Raw genomic sequence first — 14,999 nt, 5'->3', positions numbered from 1 at the left:
TTTTTAATATGCTGGGAAGTGTTCCACATCAGCATAATGCAGTTTCAGGAAGCATTATATGATGTGAAAGAGAGGCATGTTGTGCATTAAGATAGAACTTCATCTTTTTGCACACTGTCTAGAAAATTGTTTCCCAACAATAATTTTTTGTTGTTGACTTTTGGGGCCATATTAACAAACTTTCTAAAAGTCTAAGCTCTAAGTTAGTCCCAAACTTTTTACTCTGGTGACGCTGTATGAGTCGTTCTTTTAAAAGGTGTGAATATTTAATAAAAGTATATTATAGTGATGCTGGGTATAAAATGGGCAGTGTGTTATCAGCATTTCTCAGGCAAAAAAAATAGTGGAAGGACAAAACAGGAAAACTAGTCAACAACTTTTTCCTTCAAGTGAGAAAATTGGATATTTGCATTTTGCAGACTTGAGATAATTCACAATCATCTTTTTAAGAAAAGATTCCTCACTGAAGCATATTTTATGTATATTCTGGTGCTTAAACAAAAAGCTCTACAAAAATTCCCCAAAGTTTAAATGATGCCAAGTTAATAAAATACTAAGATGTTTTTGGTGCCTTTCATTAAAGATGCTTTTGTTGAAGCATACTCCTGTGTTAACACTAGACACATTAACCCTCTAAGTTTTCATCAGTGACAACCCAAACCGTAGGCCCAAACCCTAGTCCTAGGTTTTGGAGAAAAGCAAAAGCTCATCTTTTGAGAAAATGAAAATAATTTGTGTGCAAGTTGGAAGTTTTTTCTTATTATTTCAAGTTTTGACAGTCTTGTATGCAAACTAAAATCATGTATTCTGTTAGTATAAGTTTAGAGTTGGAGTCATCCTCAGTGATGACTTTGACCTCAGAGGGTTAACATTTTGGTGAGTTTAAAGTCATGATTTTATGTGACGTAATGCTATGGGAAAATATAACTTTAAGAAAATATTCTGCTGAGTCTTGTCAATCAGAAGATTAAAAAAATGTAACTGAAACACATGTTTTTCCTAAAAAGTCATTTTGGCTTGTCTCCAAAACATAAGGATTCCAGGCTAGAGTCGGGGCTGTGACGATTTAGACCTCAGAGGGTTAAAAAAGGCTACTTTTACTAAATTAAAAAACTAAATTAAGTAAGTACATTTATAAACCATATGAATACCCATTTACACATACTAGCCTACTGTGTAAGTGGGTCTGTCATCTCAAATGTTTTGTATGCTGGATGTAAAAAAAACAATGGAGGTGGATGGAATTTTTATTTATTTATTTATTTATTTATTTATTTATTTATTTTCAGAATTTTAAGGAAGAAAAGTCAGAGTTTTTTCTCTCAGAATTCTGACTTTTTTTTTCTTAGAATTTCAGAATTTTTATATTATTCTCAGAATTATCAGAAAAAAATCTGAATTCTGACAAAATAATTTCAGAAATCTGACATTCCCAGATTGGAGGAGAATTAGTTACACTGAAAAACAATGGGGGAGATCTTTTTTTCCCCAGAATTCCAGAAAATCATCGGAATTCTGAGATTAATGTCAGAAATTCTACAAAAAGGATTATGGCCACTATAAAAAAACAAAAAACAAAAATGTGGGGGGCTTGGAATCTTTTTTTTTTTTTATAAAGACTGTGGTTTCAGTCACTTTTTGGTTTGGGTTAGACCCTTCCTTCCCACGTCCTATCACAATATTAAACAAATAAGGAGGTAAAATGTTTTCCCTTCTTCACTGACCACCTCCTGTGCAATAAAGATATTACTGCAGAGTATATCTGGCTGTGGTCTCAAATTTTGTATTTAGACTATCACGGGACTTCCGCTAGAGCAGGGCTGCCCAATCCCAGTCCTCGAGAGCTACTATCCTGCAGCTTTTAGATGCATCCCTCAGAGGTGTGGACTCGAGTCACATGACTTGGACTCGAGTCAGACTCGAGTCATTAATTTTATGACTTTAGACTTGACTTGAAAAAATGTTCTAAGACTTGTGACTTGACTTGGACTTTTACACCAATGACTTGGGACTTGAATTGGACTTGAACCGGTTTACTTGAAAAGACTTGATATTTCACCCCAAATATAAAATTTAACACGCATATTATATAGAGATTGAAAATGTGACGTCATTCACGGGTAGAACCGCAAAGGATTCTGGGAACTCGTGGCAAGAAGTACTAGCGCACGCAGGCTTTCAATTAAAATCAGTTACACAGCGATAAAAAGAAACACAAAAATGTCAAGAAGCCGTTGTATTATTAACTGCAATAGCCGGTCGCATGACAGCCACGGGAAGCCGACGGGTAAAGAGATCGGTTGTTATCGGATTACGACGTTTAAGAGAAATTGTTCGAGCCATGTTTCCGAAGTGACAAACAGGCGACGGATGGCCTGGATTGCAGCCATTCAAAGATCAAATATAACGTCCTAGAACTCTCCAGCTCACAGGTTAGTCTGCTCCAAGCATTTACACAAAGGTCAGTCTGCTGTTGTAGTTAATGTGTCATTTTTCTTAACATAATTGGTGATATAGGTTACAAGCAAGTCTGGAGCTGAACAGAAATTGTCGCGCTATGCTCCTTTATTTATTGTGCATAAATAGTGAATTGTCCTGACACAATATTGTGTTTCGCTTCTGTTATTATGGTACATTGACAAAAACATATACTTTTATTCACAGGATAAAACAGGTTTTTTGTATCACTAATTGCCCAGTACGATTACAGCATACAATATTGTTGTCACTGCTACATTTCTGTGATGGGTACCAGAAATTATTTCCACTACTAATTAATTACCGTTGAGCTCAAAGGTCCTATTAATAAACGGTTAACGAATGTGTATTTATGAAGACGATTTGTGAGACTGGTAAACTTATGATACGTACGATGGTCTTTACTTTCTATACGGTGTGTTTCAAGGTCCTGCACCCATCCGGCGGTAAACTGTACCTGGGCTTGTTGCAGTGACCGGAAGTTACTAAACTTCATGAGTGTATGCACTCACTCCAAGAACCGTATAATTATAAATATGCTTATAAATATGCATATAAATATGCTACGATGAGATAGCTGACTTCATCTAACTAGCAAATGTTTTCCAGGCTACGTTGGTGATGCAGTTTTTTTTTAATGTGTATGATATTTTTGTCATGCGATTTTAAAGCCGGTCCTACAACCGCATCCAAGAATAACATGCAGCTTATCTCAGAACTGTCGGTGAAAATTATTCTTGGAGCTAGGTTTAATTGAGCTGCATTCTAAAGAGGTGCAATTTCACAATTTGTGTATATTTTCTAAGTTCACTATTTTGTCATGTGTTGAGAAAAACACAGATTTAAAAATTACATGGTCTAATATTTACATTTAGCATAACTGCAACATGCTTTTTTTCGTTTTTTTTAATGACTCGAAAGGACTTGAAATTCAAAATTTCAGACTTGTGACTTGACTCGGACTTTTACACCAGTGACTTGAGACTCGACTCTGACTTGCCTGACATTACTTGAGACTTGCAAAACAATGACTTGGTCCCACCTCTGGCATCCCTACTCCAACACAGCTGAATCAAATGGTTTGATTACCTCTTCAGCATGCCATCATGTTTGGCAAAGGCCTGATAACAAGCCATTCATTTGATTCGGGTGTGTGGGAACAAGGATGCATCTAAAAGCTGCAGGACAGTAGTTCTCGAGGACCGGGATTGGGCACCCCTGCGCTAGAGTATATCATACTAATGTCTATATTTATTTAAGTCACTTCAGCAATTTTCCGATCGACTGCAGTTTCACTCATTTGATTAAAAGAACTTGGTTGGATACTGCTGTTTCATGCTTGGATCACTTTTTCACACAGATATTGAACACAGCACACCTGCAGTACTTAATACCACCACATCAGTGATGTATGATAACATACCAAAGTGCATATCTATGTACACAAATAAATCATAAGACCCAAAACATGTTAGACATACGTGCACAAATGCAGGAACTTTCAAAGTTTGATCTCACACACTTTAGTCACCTGAAGTATCATACTTCTGAGCAGGTACTTTGCAACTGAGAGCAAAAAAACCAGAGAAAGTTACATCTGATTTTGCATTTCCTTCAAAGCCTCTATTGGTGATCAGCCATAGTTGAACATGCCCATATCCCATGCACATAAAACAATATTATCTGTTGGTTATTTTAACCAAAGCAACAGTTTTGCTCAGGCATGTGTGCATGGAACATGTTCGGGGCCTAACATTTGCATGTTTGTGTGTTTTATGCTGTAAGGAGTGCTGCAGAAGTGACTGATGGCTCACAGTACTTTGTGCTGCTGATGATCACAGACGGCGTCATCTCAGACATGGCTCAGACTAAAGAGGCAGTTGTCAATGTGAGTATACATAGCACACTACACACAGAACATTTAATTGAATGTAGAGGCAGCACATCAGTGGGATCCACATCAACCCAAGACAGGTGATATGATGTGTAAAGTCTTGTATAATAGCATATACTGTGATGAACGCAGCTATCAAGTCTGAAAAGTGTTTGTTAGTAAGAAAGTGCCTGCTTTTTCAGAAGTCCTTTAGATTTAAAATGGCCTGGCCTGTATTTGTATAGTGCTTTACTAGTCCCTAAGGACCCCAAAGCGCTTCACACATCCAGTCATCCACACATTCACACACTGGTGATGGTAAGCTACATTGTAGCCACAGCCACCCTGACAGAAGCTAGGCTGCCGGACACTGGTGCCACCGGGCCCTCGGACCACCCTCTGACCACCACCAGTAGGCAACGGGTGAAGTGTCTCGCCCAAGGACACAACGACCGAGACTGTCCAAGCCAGGGCTCGAACCGGCAACCTTCCGATTACAAGGCGAACTCCCAACTCTTGAGCCCGGCTCAATCGTGGCTCAAATATGAACAGAAATTTAAAAAAATGGGGGGAAAAAGAAGAGGAGGAAAAAGTCAAAAGTTGATTACCTCATGTAGACTTACCAGTCACAGCTGTAAGCGCTGACATAAACAAAGTCAGGCTTGCCTCAAATCACACTTGGAGGAGTACATGTGGAGTACCAGAGGCCTGAGAGCTTCAGGGTTCTGCACAGTATCTTTGCTGTTCCCAGGACTGCGCTCTTCTGGACAGAGATCTCGGATGTCATTCCTGAGATATGCTGGAGCCACTTGCCCAGGTCACTGCCTTGTTTACCACAAGCACCACTTTTGCCTTCACCCTCCATATCTTGAGCTCCTCTCTCAGCCTTTGGTATTTCTTGAGTTTCTCGTTTTCCTTCTTCTTCTTTTTGCTATCATTTGGTATAGATAGATCTATTACTACACCTGTCTTCCTCTGCTTGTCCACCACTTCTCTTTCCGGTTGGTTGGACATTACTAGTTTGTCCGTCTGTATTTGGAAGTCCCACGGGATCTTATTCGGTCATTCCCAACCATCCTGGGGCACATATCCCATTATCACTTCAGGACTTCCAGGCTATGCTCGGCACTGATGTTTTTGCTGTTATGTGCTGGATTGTCTCAGAGGCATCTTTACACAGCCTGCACCTGGGGTCTTACCTGGTGTGATAGACCCCAGCCTCTATGGACCTTGTGCTCAGAGCTTGTTCTTGTGCTGCTATGATCAGTGCCTCTGTGCTGTCTTTCAATCCAACTTTGTCCAACCACTGGTAGGACTTCTAGATGTCAGCCACTTCCTCTATCTGATCACACAGTTTTTTTTTATTGGTATGTGTATGTGTCTAAATTATTAGGGATCAACTAGGTAGTTAGTTTAACCATTGCCATGACTAGCATGCAATGTAGAGAATCTCAAAGTTGTACTGATCAATATTAAAACGAATAATAACGGAAATATGGAATGTAAGTATTCTCTGTGTTACCCCAGGCAGACTGGCTTTTTGTGAAGTTAATGGAAGAGAACAGATGGCTGGATGGATGGAAAATATTTTGATTTACACATACTGTGGTTAACTACCAAGTGTCTGATCGACAAAATGTGTTTGTATTGGACTTAAATTAGATGCTACTGCAGAAGTAAGAGAAACAGGCAGAGACAAAGACTGGTACTAATTCCATAATGTTCTGGAAAAAAAAACCCACAACTGAAGTTCAGTCAAACTGTATCAGGTAAAGCTAGCTTTTCACTGGTATGCCATTCTGTATATTGCTGCATTACTGTGTAAAACTGTCTTTCAAGGAGTGGGGGAACTGTAATCTGTCTCGTATTCATTCTATGCTCCTTCCACAGGCAGCCTCTCTGCCAATGTCTGTCATCATAGTAGGAGTGGGCCCTGCTGAGTTTGATGGTAAGTACTTGTGTGTGACATGGAAGAGGGGATGTGCTGAGTACTTTCACGCTGACAGATACATGTCAGAGACGTCATTATTTGTTTCACAAATACAATCGAGCATCTGTTTCTTTGCTGTGCTCCATTATGTAGCACTGTTAAAACCAACTGTTAAAACCAACCTTGCAGGAGCAAAGAACATTCCAGCCTATATAGTTTGTATTCCAGGGCACAAACCTCATTGGTTCCTACTTACAGTATATGTCTGTAATATCATTCAGTTCTCCACATGGTTTAATCATTTAAAATGGAGCTGTAGTAACCCACAGAAAATGTCAGCCTCAGTACATCCAAGGAGATAAAAATGTCCCAGTGGAAAACCCAACCTATTTAAAATGAATACCAAATACAAACCGGCATGAAAAGTCAAATGGCTCCAGGACATTACAAGAAATAATTAAATTTGGGCTCTTGAGAGAAAAAAAAATTACAGACATGTGGTTCCAAACGAGATCAGAGATTTTCCTTATTTCCTCCTTTTCCTCCTGTTCCTCATGTTCTTAAATGTTTTTGGTTAATCACGGCGGAGCATTTCCTGAAGAAAATGTCCTGTGACTGCTGTAAAGCTGACTGAAGCAAATAGAAATGTGTGTGTGTGTGTGTGTGTGTGTGTGTGTGTGTGTGTGTGTGTGTGTGTGTGTGTGTGTGTGTGTGTGTGTGTGTGTGTGTGTGTGTGTGTGTGCTTCACAGAGCAGGTTCACATTTTTTATTTTTGGTCTTGGACAAAGCCTCACAGACATCCATCCAGAACTTTTGTATTTTGGGACAGGACCAAAACAAGGTGGCCTCTGCCAATTTACATCTTTCGCACGTTGGGTCAATCAGAGGATACATCTTTGCCAATTTCGATTTGCTGAGATGGACCCTATGCACTATTTTAAACTGCAGAAGGCAATGTCTTGCACACATGGAGGACGAGTGAATATTACTTAAAACATTGCCCCAGTCTGCTTCAGCAGGATCGCTTAATTGCAGACATAGAAGAAGAACCCAGGCGCAAAATCAGAACAAGTATTGATGATATGGCCTTTTTCTTAGCTGGGTTAAAACACATAATGTCATCCATTACATCATTAGGGGTTTATTTGGGAACCCTGGGATAGAGCCTGAAAGAAAGTGTCGTATTTGTAGATACCTAAAAAAACGAGAGGGGGGTAAGTTGTATTTATTAGTCAGCTGTTCAAATAAGGCAAACGATCTTTTAAAGATCTCAGCCCTCGCCTCTGCTAGCCCTGAAATGTGGCATCAGACATTGAAGGGGAAAAAACATAGTTGGAAGCTACTGGGCTGCCTAAGCACATCTTCAGAAGATTAAAATGTTTTCTAAACTGAAAGCAAATCTGGATAATATTATTAACTACAGGATTCTCAATTGTCAGGCTTTTGGGTAACGGGATAGATGCACCTACGACAGACAATAGCAAGAAAGAACCAGAAGAGAGCTTCTCCATTTCTACCCATACGGGTCCGCTGCAATCGTGCTGATAGTGCAGCCAGTAGGTCAGACAGCGTAACAGCACAGTAATAATAACAGAAATTCGGTAGAGCCAGGCCTCCGTCTTGCTTTGACTTTTGCAGATGTGTTTTATGCAAACGTGGTTTCTTATTGTTCCAAAGGTATGATGTAATTGCAGAGTCCAATTTCTTAAAATAAGCATTCGGAATGTATATAGGGAGGCTTTGAAACAGATAAAGATATCTGGGTAATACAGACATTTTAACTACATTCACTCTCCCAACTAACGAGAGAGGAAGCGGCGACCATTTTGACAAGTCTTGTTGCATACTGAGGTGTAACTTAGTAAAAATTTCTTTAAAGAGATCACTGAAGTTTTTCATCACAGTTATGCCTAGATAGACAAAACTGTGCGTTGCAGTCTTGAAGGGAACAGTAATGTTCGCTAATGTGGAAAGAGGCATATTTAGAGGCAGTAATTCACTCTTGTGTAGATTCAATTTATAGCCTGACACAAGCCCAAATGTATCAAAAAGTTCAAGAATGTAGGGAATTGTTACCTCAGCCTTGGACACAAACAGCAGGAGATCATCGGCATAGAGAGATTTTTAGTTTTTGCTCAGTGCCATATCGCGAAATGCCTTGAATAACATGACTACTTCATATAGCTATTGCCAACGGCTCAATAGCTAATACAAAAAGGAGGGGGCTGAGGGGGAAACTTCCAAACCCAAATCTTTGCAAGGCCTCAAATAGATATTCCCATTCTACTCGATCGAAAGCCTTCTCCGCATCCATGGAGAGAAGGCATTCGGAAGCAGCTTGGCTGGGGGTGTACATTATATTAAGTAGTCGACGAATACTAAAAAAGGAGTGCCTGTTTTAATAAAACCAGTCTGATCTGAAGAGATTATGTTGGGTAAAACTTTTTCCAATCGGTTGGCCAAAACCTTCGCTAGTATTTTATAGTCTGAATTCAGGAGTGAAATCGGCCTGTAGGATCCACATTCCAAAGGGTTTTTATCTTTTTTGGGAAGATACAGGCTTATACAGGCTTGATTTAGGCTATCAGGCAAAACACCTTTCAATTCTTTATTTATTTGTCACATGTAGTTATAACTAGTACAACACACAGTGAAATGTTTTTTCCGGCTAAAAAGTACTCCCCCCCCCGACTGTGCATCTTACTAAACTTATAATAAAAAATATCTATATAAAAGTATAAAAATGTATAATATCGTGCAAAATATTACGCTATAATAGTTAAGAGCTATAGTGTACGTATTTACATAAATACAGATGTATATGATAAAATACAAATAAAAATAAGGATAAAACTCAAAGGAAAATTATATACTGTGTATGGAATTGTCCATCATGTTGTCCGATTTGTGTTTTGATTGAGGAGTCTCACTGTTTGTGGGTAAAAACTCCTCCTGAACCTTTCAGTTCTTGTTTTCAGGCTACAGAGGCGTTTCCCTGACCTCAGTGGCCTGAACAGTTTGTAAGCGGGATGGCTGGAGTCGTTAGTGATCCTGATGGCCCGGGATCTGCACCTTTCAGCGTAGATGTCCTGCAGTGTTGGTAAAGATGGTCCCATAGTGCGTTCAGCTGTGCGCACGACCCTCTGCAGGGCTTTCTGTTGCTGTACTGTGCAGTTCCCGTACCACACCGTGATGTTATTACACAGGATGCTCTCAATGACCCCGGTGTAGAATCTCCTCTGGATGTTCTTGGAGATCTTAAACCTCTTTAAACGCCTCAGATGATAGAGGCGCTGTCTGCCTTTGCTGATGAGGAAGTCCGTATGTGTGTTCCAATTAAGGTCCTCTTTGATATAAACACCGAGGTATTTAAAATTAGAGACTTTCTCCACAGGGTTTCCATTGATCTGAATTGGGGTGTGAGTTTTCTCGCCTCTCTGTCTCCTAAAATCAATCACCATCTCCTTTGTTTTGCTGATATTCATGGAGAGGTGGTTTGCCACACACCACTTTGCTAATCCGTCCACCTCGCTTCGGTAGGCCCTCTCGTCATTCCCGGAGATGAGTCCTACCACCACTGTGTCGTCAGCGAACTTCACAATGGAGTTAGTGGGGTATCTGGCCGTGCAGTCCGCGGTGTAGAGGGAATAAAGAAGAGGGCTAAGCACACATCCCTGGGGGGCCCCTATGTTCAGTGAAAGGGTATGAGAGTACACATCCCCTATTCTCACCGACTGTGGTCTCGCAGTCAAAAAGCTGTGAATCCACCTGCACAAGGATGTGCTGAATCCCAGATCCCGGAGCTTATCCGTAAGGATGTGGGGCACTATGGTGTTGAACGCTGAGCTGTAGTCTATAAACAGCATTCTCACATAGTTCCCACGTCCCTCATCTAGATGGCTCAGTGTGGTGTGCAGGACCTGTGCTACAGCATCTCCAGTGGATCTATTTGTCCGGTATGCAAACTGCAATGAGTCCAAGTCAGGAGGGAGGAAAGAACTAATAAAGGGTTTCATGAGCCTTTCAAAACATTTCATCACTACAGATGTTAGGGCCACTGGGCGATAATCATTTAGGCTGGCTGGGCGGGTGTTCTTAGGGATCGGAACAATCACTGATGTTTTAAAGCAGGTGGGGACTACCTGCTGGGCCAGGGAGGCATTGAAGATGCTGGTGAAAACTGTGGTCAGCTGATCTGCACATACTCTTAGCACACGTCCCGGTATGCTATCTGGTCCCGCTGCCTTCCTGCAGTTGGTTGCCCTCAGAGCTCTCCTCACGTCATGCTCAGAGAGTATCAGTGGTGCTGGTTCAGCAGCGGGGGCGGGTGCAGGGCTCTGAGATTGAAACTGAGGCGCCTCAAAACGCGCAAAAAAAGCATTGAGTTCGTCAGCTAATTCCGGTTTCATACATCTCACAGTGCTGGGTTTATAATCTGTGATTGTTCGTAGCCCGCCCCATATACGTCGGGAGTCGCCATATTGGAAATGCGACTCCACCTTTGGCAAGAGAGTCAGTATATAACGTCGCTAACACAGGGGCTAGTTTTCCAGCAAAGGCGGCATAAAACTCGTTCGGTAAGCCATCAGGGCCTGGTGATCGGTGAGACTGTAATGATTTTATTGCTGTTATGCTCTCCTGCTGCTGCAGAGGTGCATCCAGGGTGGAAACCTCGTCTGGGGACAATGTTGGAATCTTTAGGTCTCTAAAAGAATCAGAGAGGAGGTTAGAATCATTGGTATTATCGGAGCTACACAACTTATAATAATAATGCTGATAAGCATCATTTATCCCCTGTTGATCTGTAACAGTTCCACCATCTCGGGTTGCGACCCCATTAATAGTTTGCCTGGCTCTTGCACATTTCAACTGTCTTGCTAGAATCTCTCCCACCTTATCTCCGTGCTCATAGGTATCACTGCGGTTCTTTAACAATAAATATTCTATAGAATGTGAGGCGAGCACATCATATTCTGCACCCAGTTTCAAACATTCTTTATATAAATTTGGTGAGGGGTTCTGAGAATTCCTATTATCCAAGTCTGATATTTGCTTTTCCAAATCCTTTAGTTTAGAAGTAGAAGTGCGTTTCATATTGGCTGTAAACGATATAACCTGGCCGCGAAGATAAGCCTTAAGAGCCTCCCAGACCGACGAGATGGAAATATCTGAGTTAAATTAAATTCCAAAAAGTAGGTAATTTGATCTGAAATAAACTCTATAAAGTTTTCATCACTTAACAAAAGAGAGTTTAGGAGACTCCATACCGGGTATATGCAGTGTCAATATTAAGGGCACATGGTCAGATATTACAATAGGCTGATAATCACATGACTTAACAAGAGAGGTAAAAAAATAGTCAATTCTACTGTAGGTTTGATGAGCATTTGAAAAAAAGGAATATTGTCTGTCTTGTGGGTGTAAAAAACGCCAAATGTCCAAGATGCCGTAGGTTGAAAAAAAGGACTGTAAATAAGAAGCTGTCGAGTATCCAGTTCTTACAGATGATCAGTAGGACGCGTGAAAAAAAAATTGGGGCATATATATTTGCTAATGTAACATTAATAATAAAAATTGATCTGGTTACTATAACGTATCCGTTTGAATCAGCCAGAGTCGAACAGGGGGTAAAAGGAACCCTTTTATTAAAAACCAATATATTGACCAATATCGCTACACCTCTTCCCTTTGTAAAATGTGAGTGCTGCCCCACCCAACTACATTTTAAACGAGTATTATCTGACATTTTAGGATGGGTTTCTTGAATAAAGGCTATATCAGCACCCATATTTTTCAAGTGAGCGAGAACCTTCTTTCTTTTAATAGGATGGTTCAGGCCTTTAACATTCCAGGTCACTAAGTCAATAGAGGTAACCATTGAAAATATATCAAAGGTTTTAGCTGGTTGCTCAGACGAGAAACATAAAGCACTTGGTTCTTAACTTGGACAGTCGAACACAGAAACCCTCCCAGAAACCCCCTGAACCCCCAGGTGACACTAGCTGTCAGAACAAACAGCACACCTACCCAATCCAACTGAAAAACATCCATAACTATCCTACCTAAAGCTCCTTAAGCCTGCATAGTATAAAGGTTGGAATAAGACCCACCAGGTGTACACCGGTGAAGTCCACAATTCAAAATATGTGCAAATAATTGCACTGTCACGCCAAAAAAATAATAAAGAAAAAGAAATGAAGTTAAATGTCTGAAAATCAACATAGGAATCATGACAATGCCATAACAGTCGTCCAAAGTAGTCCCGTGTTCCACGTGCCTCAAAACAGTTCAGTCTTCCATGGAGTCTTGCACAAACCTTTCGGCCTCAGCCACAGAGCCAAATGTGAGGCGTACACCATCCGTTTTAACAATGCGTAGTCGCACCGGGTATAGCAGTGATGGTTTCTGGCTCACCACCTCAGGGCTGTAGTCTTCATAGACCCGGAATGGTTTATCCATATACTTCGGGTCGTTCCTCCTCCTAGCCTCTCGTATTAGCAGCTCCTTGTTTTGGTAGCGGTGAAAACAGACAATGACGGGTCTGCCTCCAGGGGCCGGTTTGGGGGCCGAAATACGGTGTGCATGATCCAGTTCGGGGGGAGAGGGGAAAATGTCTCTCCCAAAAATGTCTTGCAACAACTGTGAGAAAAACTTAGAGGGATGTGGACCCTCAATCCCTTCCTCCAGGCCAATAAGGCGAGCATTGCAGCGTCTGTTTCTCGACTCAATGTCCGATAGCTTAGCCTTCAGCTTTTCATTAGCGACCCGTAGTGTCTCACAGGTATCCTCCACTTTAGCAAGGCGGTGGTCGAGCGTTTCGGCGCTTTCCTCCAAAGATTCTATGGTTGTCCGATGCCTTCTGTAGTCCGTCCAGCTTTTTATTCACGTCATCAAAAAAGCTGACTTTTAGCTCCGCCAGTAAAGCCAAACAGTGCTCCGCTAGCAGTGCTGTTACGTCGGCTTTGCTAACATTCGCAGGAACGCTAGCAGCCACGCATTCGGTTGTTTTGCCATTCGACTTAGGTTTAGGCGACATGACAGGGCATCAAATGTTCCGACGGCTACACCAAATCACCAAGATATTTGCCTCAAAAGATAAGTTAGGTGGGCTCGTTCAAATAACTAAAAGTTGCGGGAGCTAAGGGAAAGTGTGACTACCCCATGCTCGTCAAAACCAGAAGTCTAAAATATATCCAATACCTCTGTTAATTATATTCAATATTACTGGTCATAAAGCTTTAGTATCATGTTGACGTAAAGACAGTGGGATATAATCACAAGCCAATGCCACTAAGGTTGGTGTTGATGTTAACTCTACACCCAGTGTTTCTGTTCCTGACATTGCCACTATGTAGTTTAACTTACGTCTTGATATTTTCACATTTCAAAAAATAAATAACTAAATAGTTTCAGGAGCTGCAGCTGCAGATGATGTGAGGCAGAGACCCAAATGCCGATGACGCAGGAGAACAGTTAACAAAAGACGAGCCATTCAGTAAGGCTGAAACAAAACAAGGAAAGCCAAAAGAACCAGAGGACTTAAACTGGGAAACACTTTATTCATTTAAAAAACTAAATAAATACAATTTTTAAAAAGCAATAAAACCTGAGTAACAACCAAGAAACTGGAAGATAAGCTGAGACACCAACAAGGGACAAGGGGAGACGGAGATAATATATACACTACGGGTGATTAGGGAAGTGGAAACACATGGGAACACAGCAGGAACAAATTAGGCATAACAAGAAAGGGGAAGCAAAACTGAACACAATGCACATGAGATGAGGCCTGACAAAATAAAACAGGAAGTTGCAGGAGCACCGAGACTCACCGAGCTTGACACCAAGACGGGGAGACAGAGAGGATGAAACAGAGTCGTCTCCAAAAAATGCACCGTGTACTAGCAGACACTGACGTGATGGCAATCGCCACAGCAGCTCCATCAGATGCTTAAGGATGTTGCTATAAAACTTCATTGATGGCATAGTTTCTTTGTGAAGCAGTTCATGATATAGAACTCCACGAATACTTTAAATATTTCTGAATGCCTCGTCTGAAAATTGCTCAAATGTAGCTAGAAAGCCAGATTTCATTGCCAGAAATGATTGCTGTTTGTTATCTGTGAAACCACACAATGTTCCAATCTATTCATGTGGAGATGGCTGAGAAGATTACCTTAATTGGGATATCAGCTAAACGTAGATCTGGTTTTTGGTGGGCCAGAACTCTTACAACAAAGTTTGTCAAAGTTTCTCTTCTAGGCTACATATCCCCATTGTACTCACAACTACTTTAATTTTCCATTTTCCGATAAATAAGATTCTAATCAGCCATCAAAATGTGCTCATTTTCTACTGATTGTATGAGTGGCATTATGTTAAATGTTTGCAGTTCTCCAAATCCCAGGTTGGTATCAGACCTCTCCATCTGACTGCCAACACACAGAGCAGTTCCTTTTTTCAAACATTTCTGCAAATGCACAATTAACTAGCAAGCGGGAACAGCAAGCCTTTAATTAAATTACTGAGGGTTTTTTCTTCTTTCACTGAATGTTCAAGAAACAATTTGTTCCCACTTGTGTTTTGTTTTTATCACTTCTGTTAATCCTGATAATATTGTGCTTGTAATTAAGAGATTGATTAAATCTTTGTACAAATGAATCAGAATCAACAGACTTGATGGCCAAGTGCCAATAAATAAATCATATGTTTATCTAC

General features: G+C 40.8%; 1 protein-coding gene across 3 annotated transcripts in view; it reads left to right on the top strand.

Moving 5' to 3' along the window:
- Nucleotides 1-14,999, top strand: part of LOC113023039 (copine-9-like) — a 187,304-nt gene that overhangs the window by 159,278 nt on the left and 13,027 nt on the right. For 2 of the 3 annotated variants that reach the window (XM_026169093.1, XM_026169092.1), the window contains 2 exons: nt 4,264-4,366; nt 6,242-6,733. In XM_026169093.1, the coding sequence (XP_026024878.1) occupies nt 4,264-4,366; nt 6,242-6,643 (505 nt within the window). In that variant the 3' untranslated portion in view covers nt 6,644-6,733. Of the gene's footprint in view, nt 1-4,263; nt 4,367-6,241; nt 6,734-14,999 lie in introns of those variants that run through there. The other variant, XM_026169094.1, reaches the window with a different exon arrangement.

Source organism: Astatotilapia calliptera, chromosome 5, assembly GCF_900246225.1.
Source record: "Astatotilapia calliptera chromosome 5, fAstCal1.2, whole genome shotgun sequence".
NCBI classification, from domain to species: domain Eukaryota; kingdom Metazoa; phylum Chordata; class Actinopteri; order Cichliformes; family Cichlidae; genus Astatotilapia; species Astatotilapia calliptera.
This window is presented reverse-complemented; position numbering and strand designations above follow the sequence as displayed.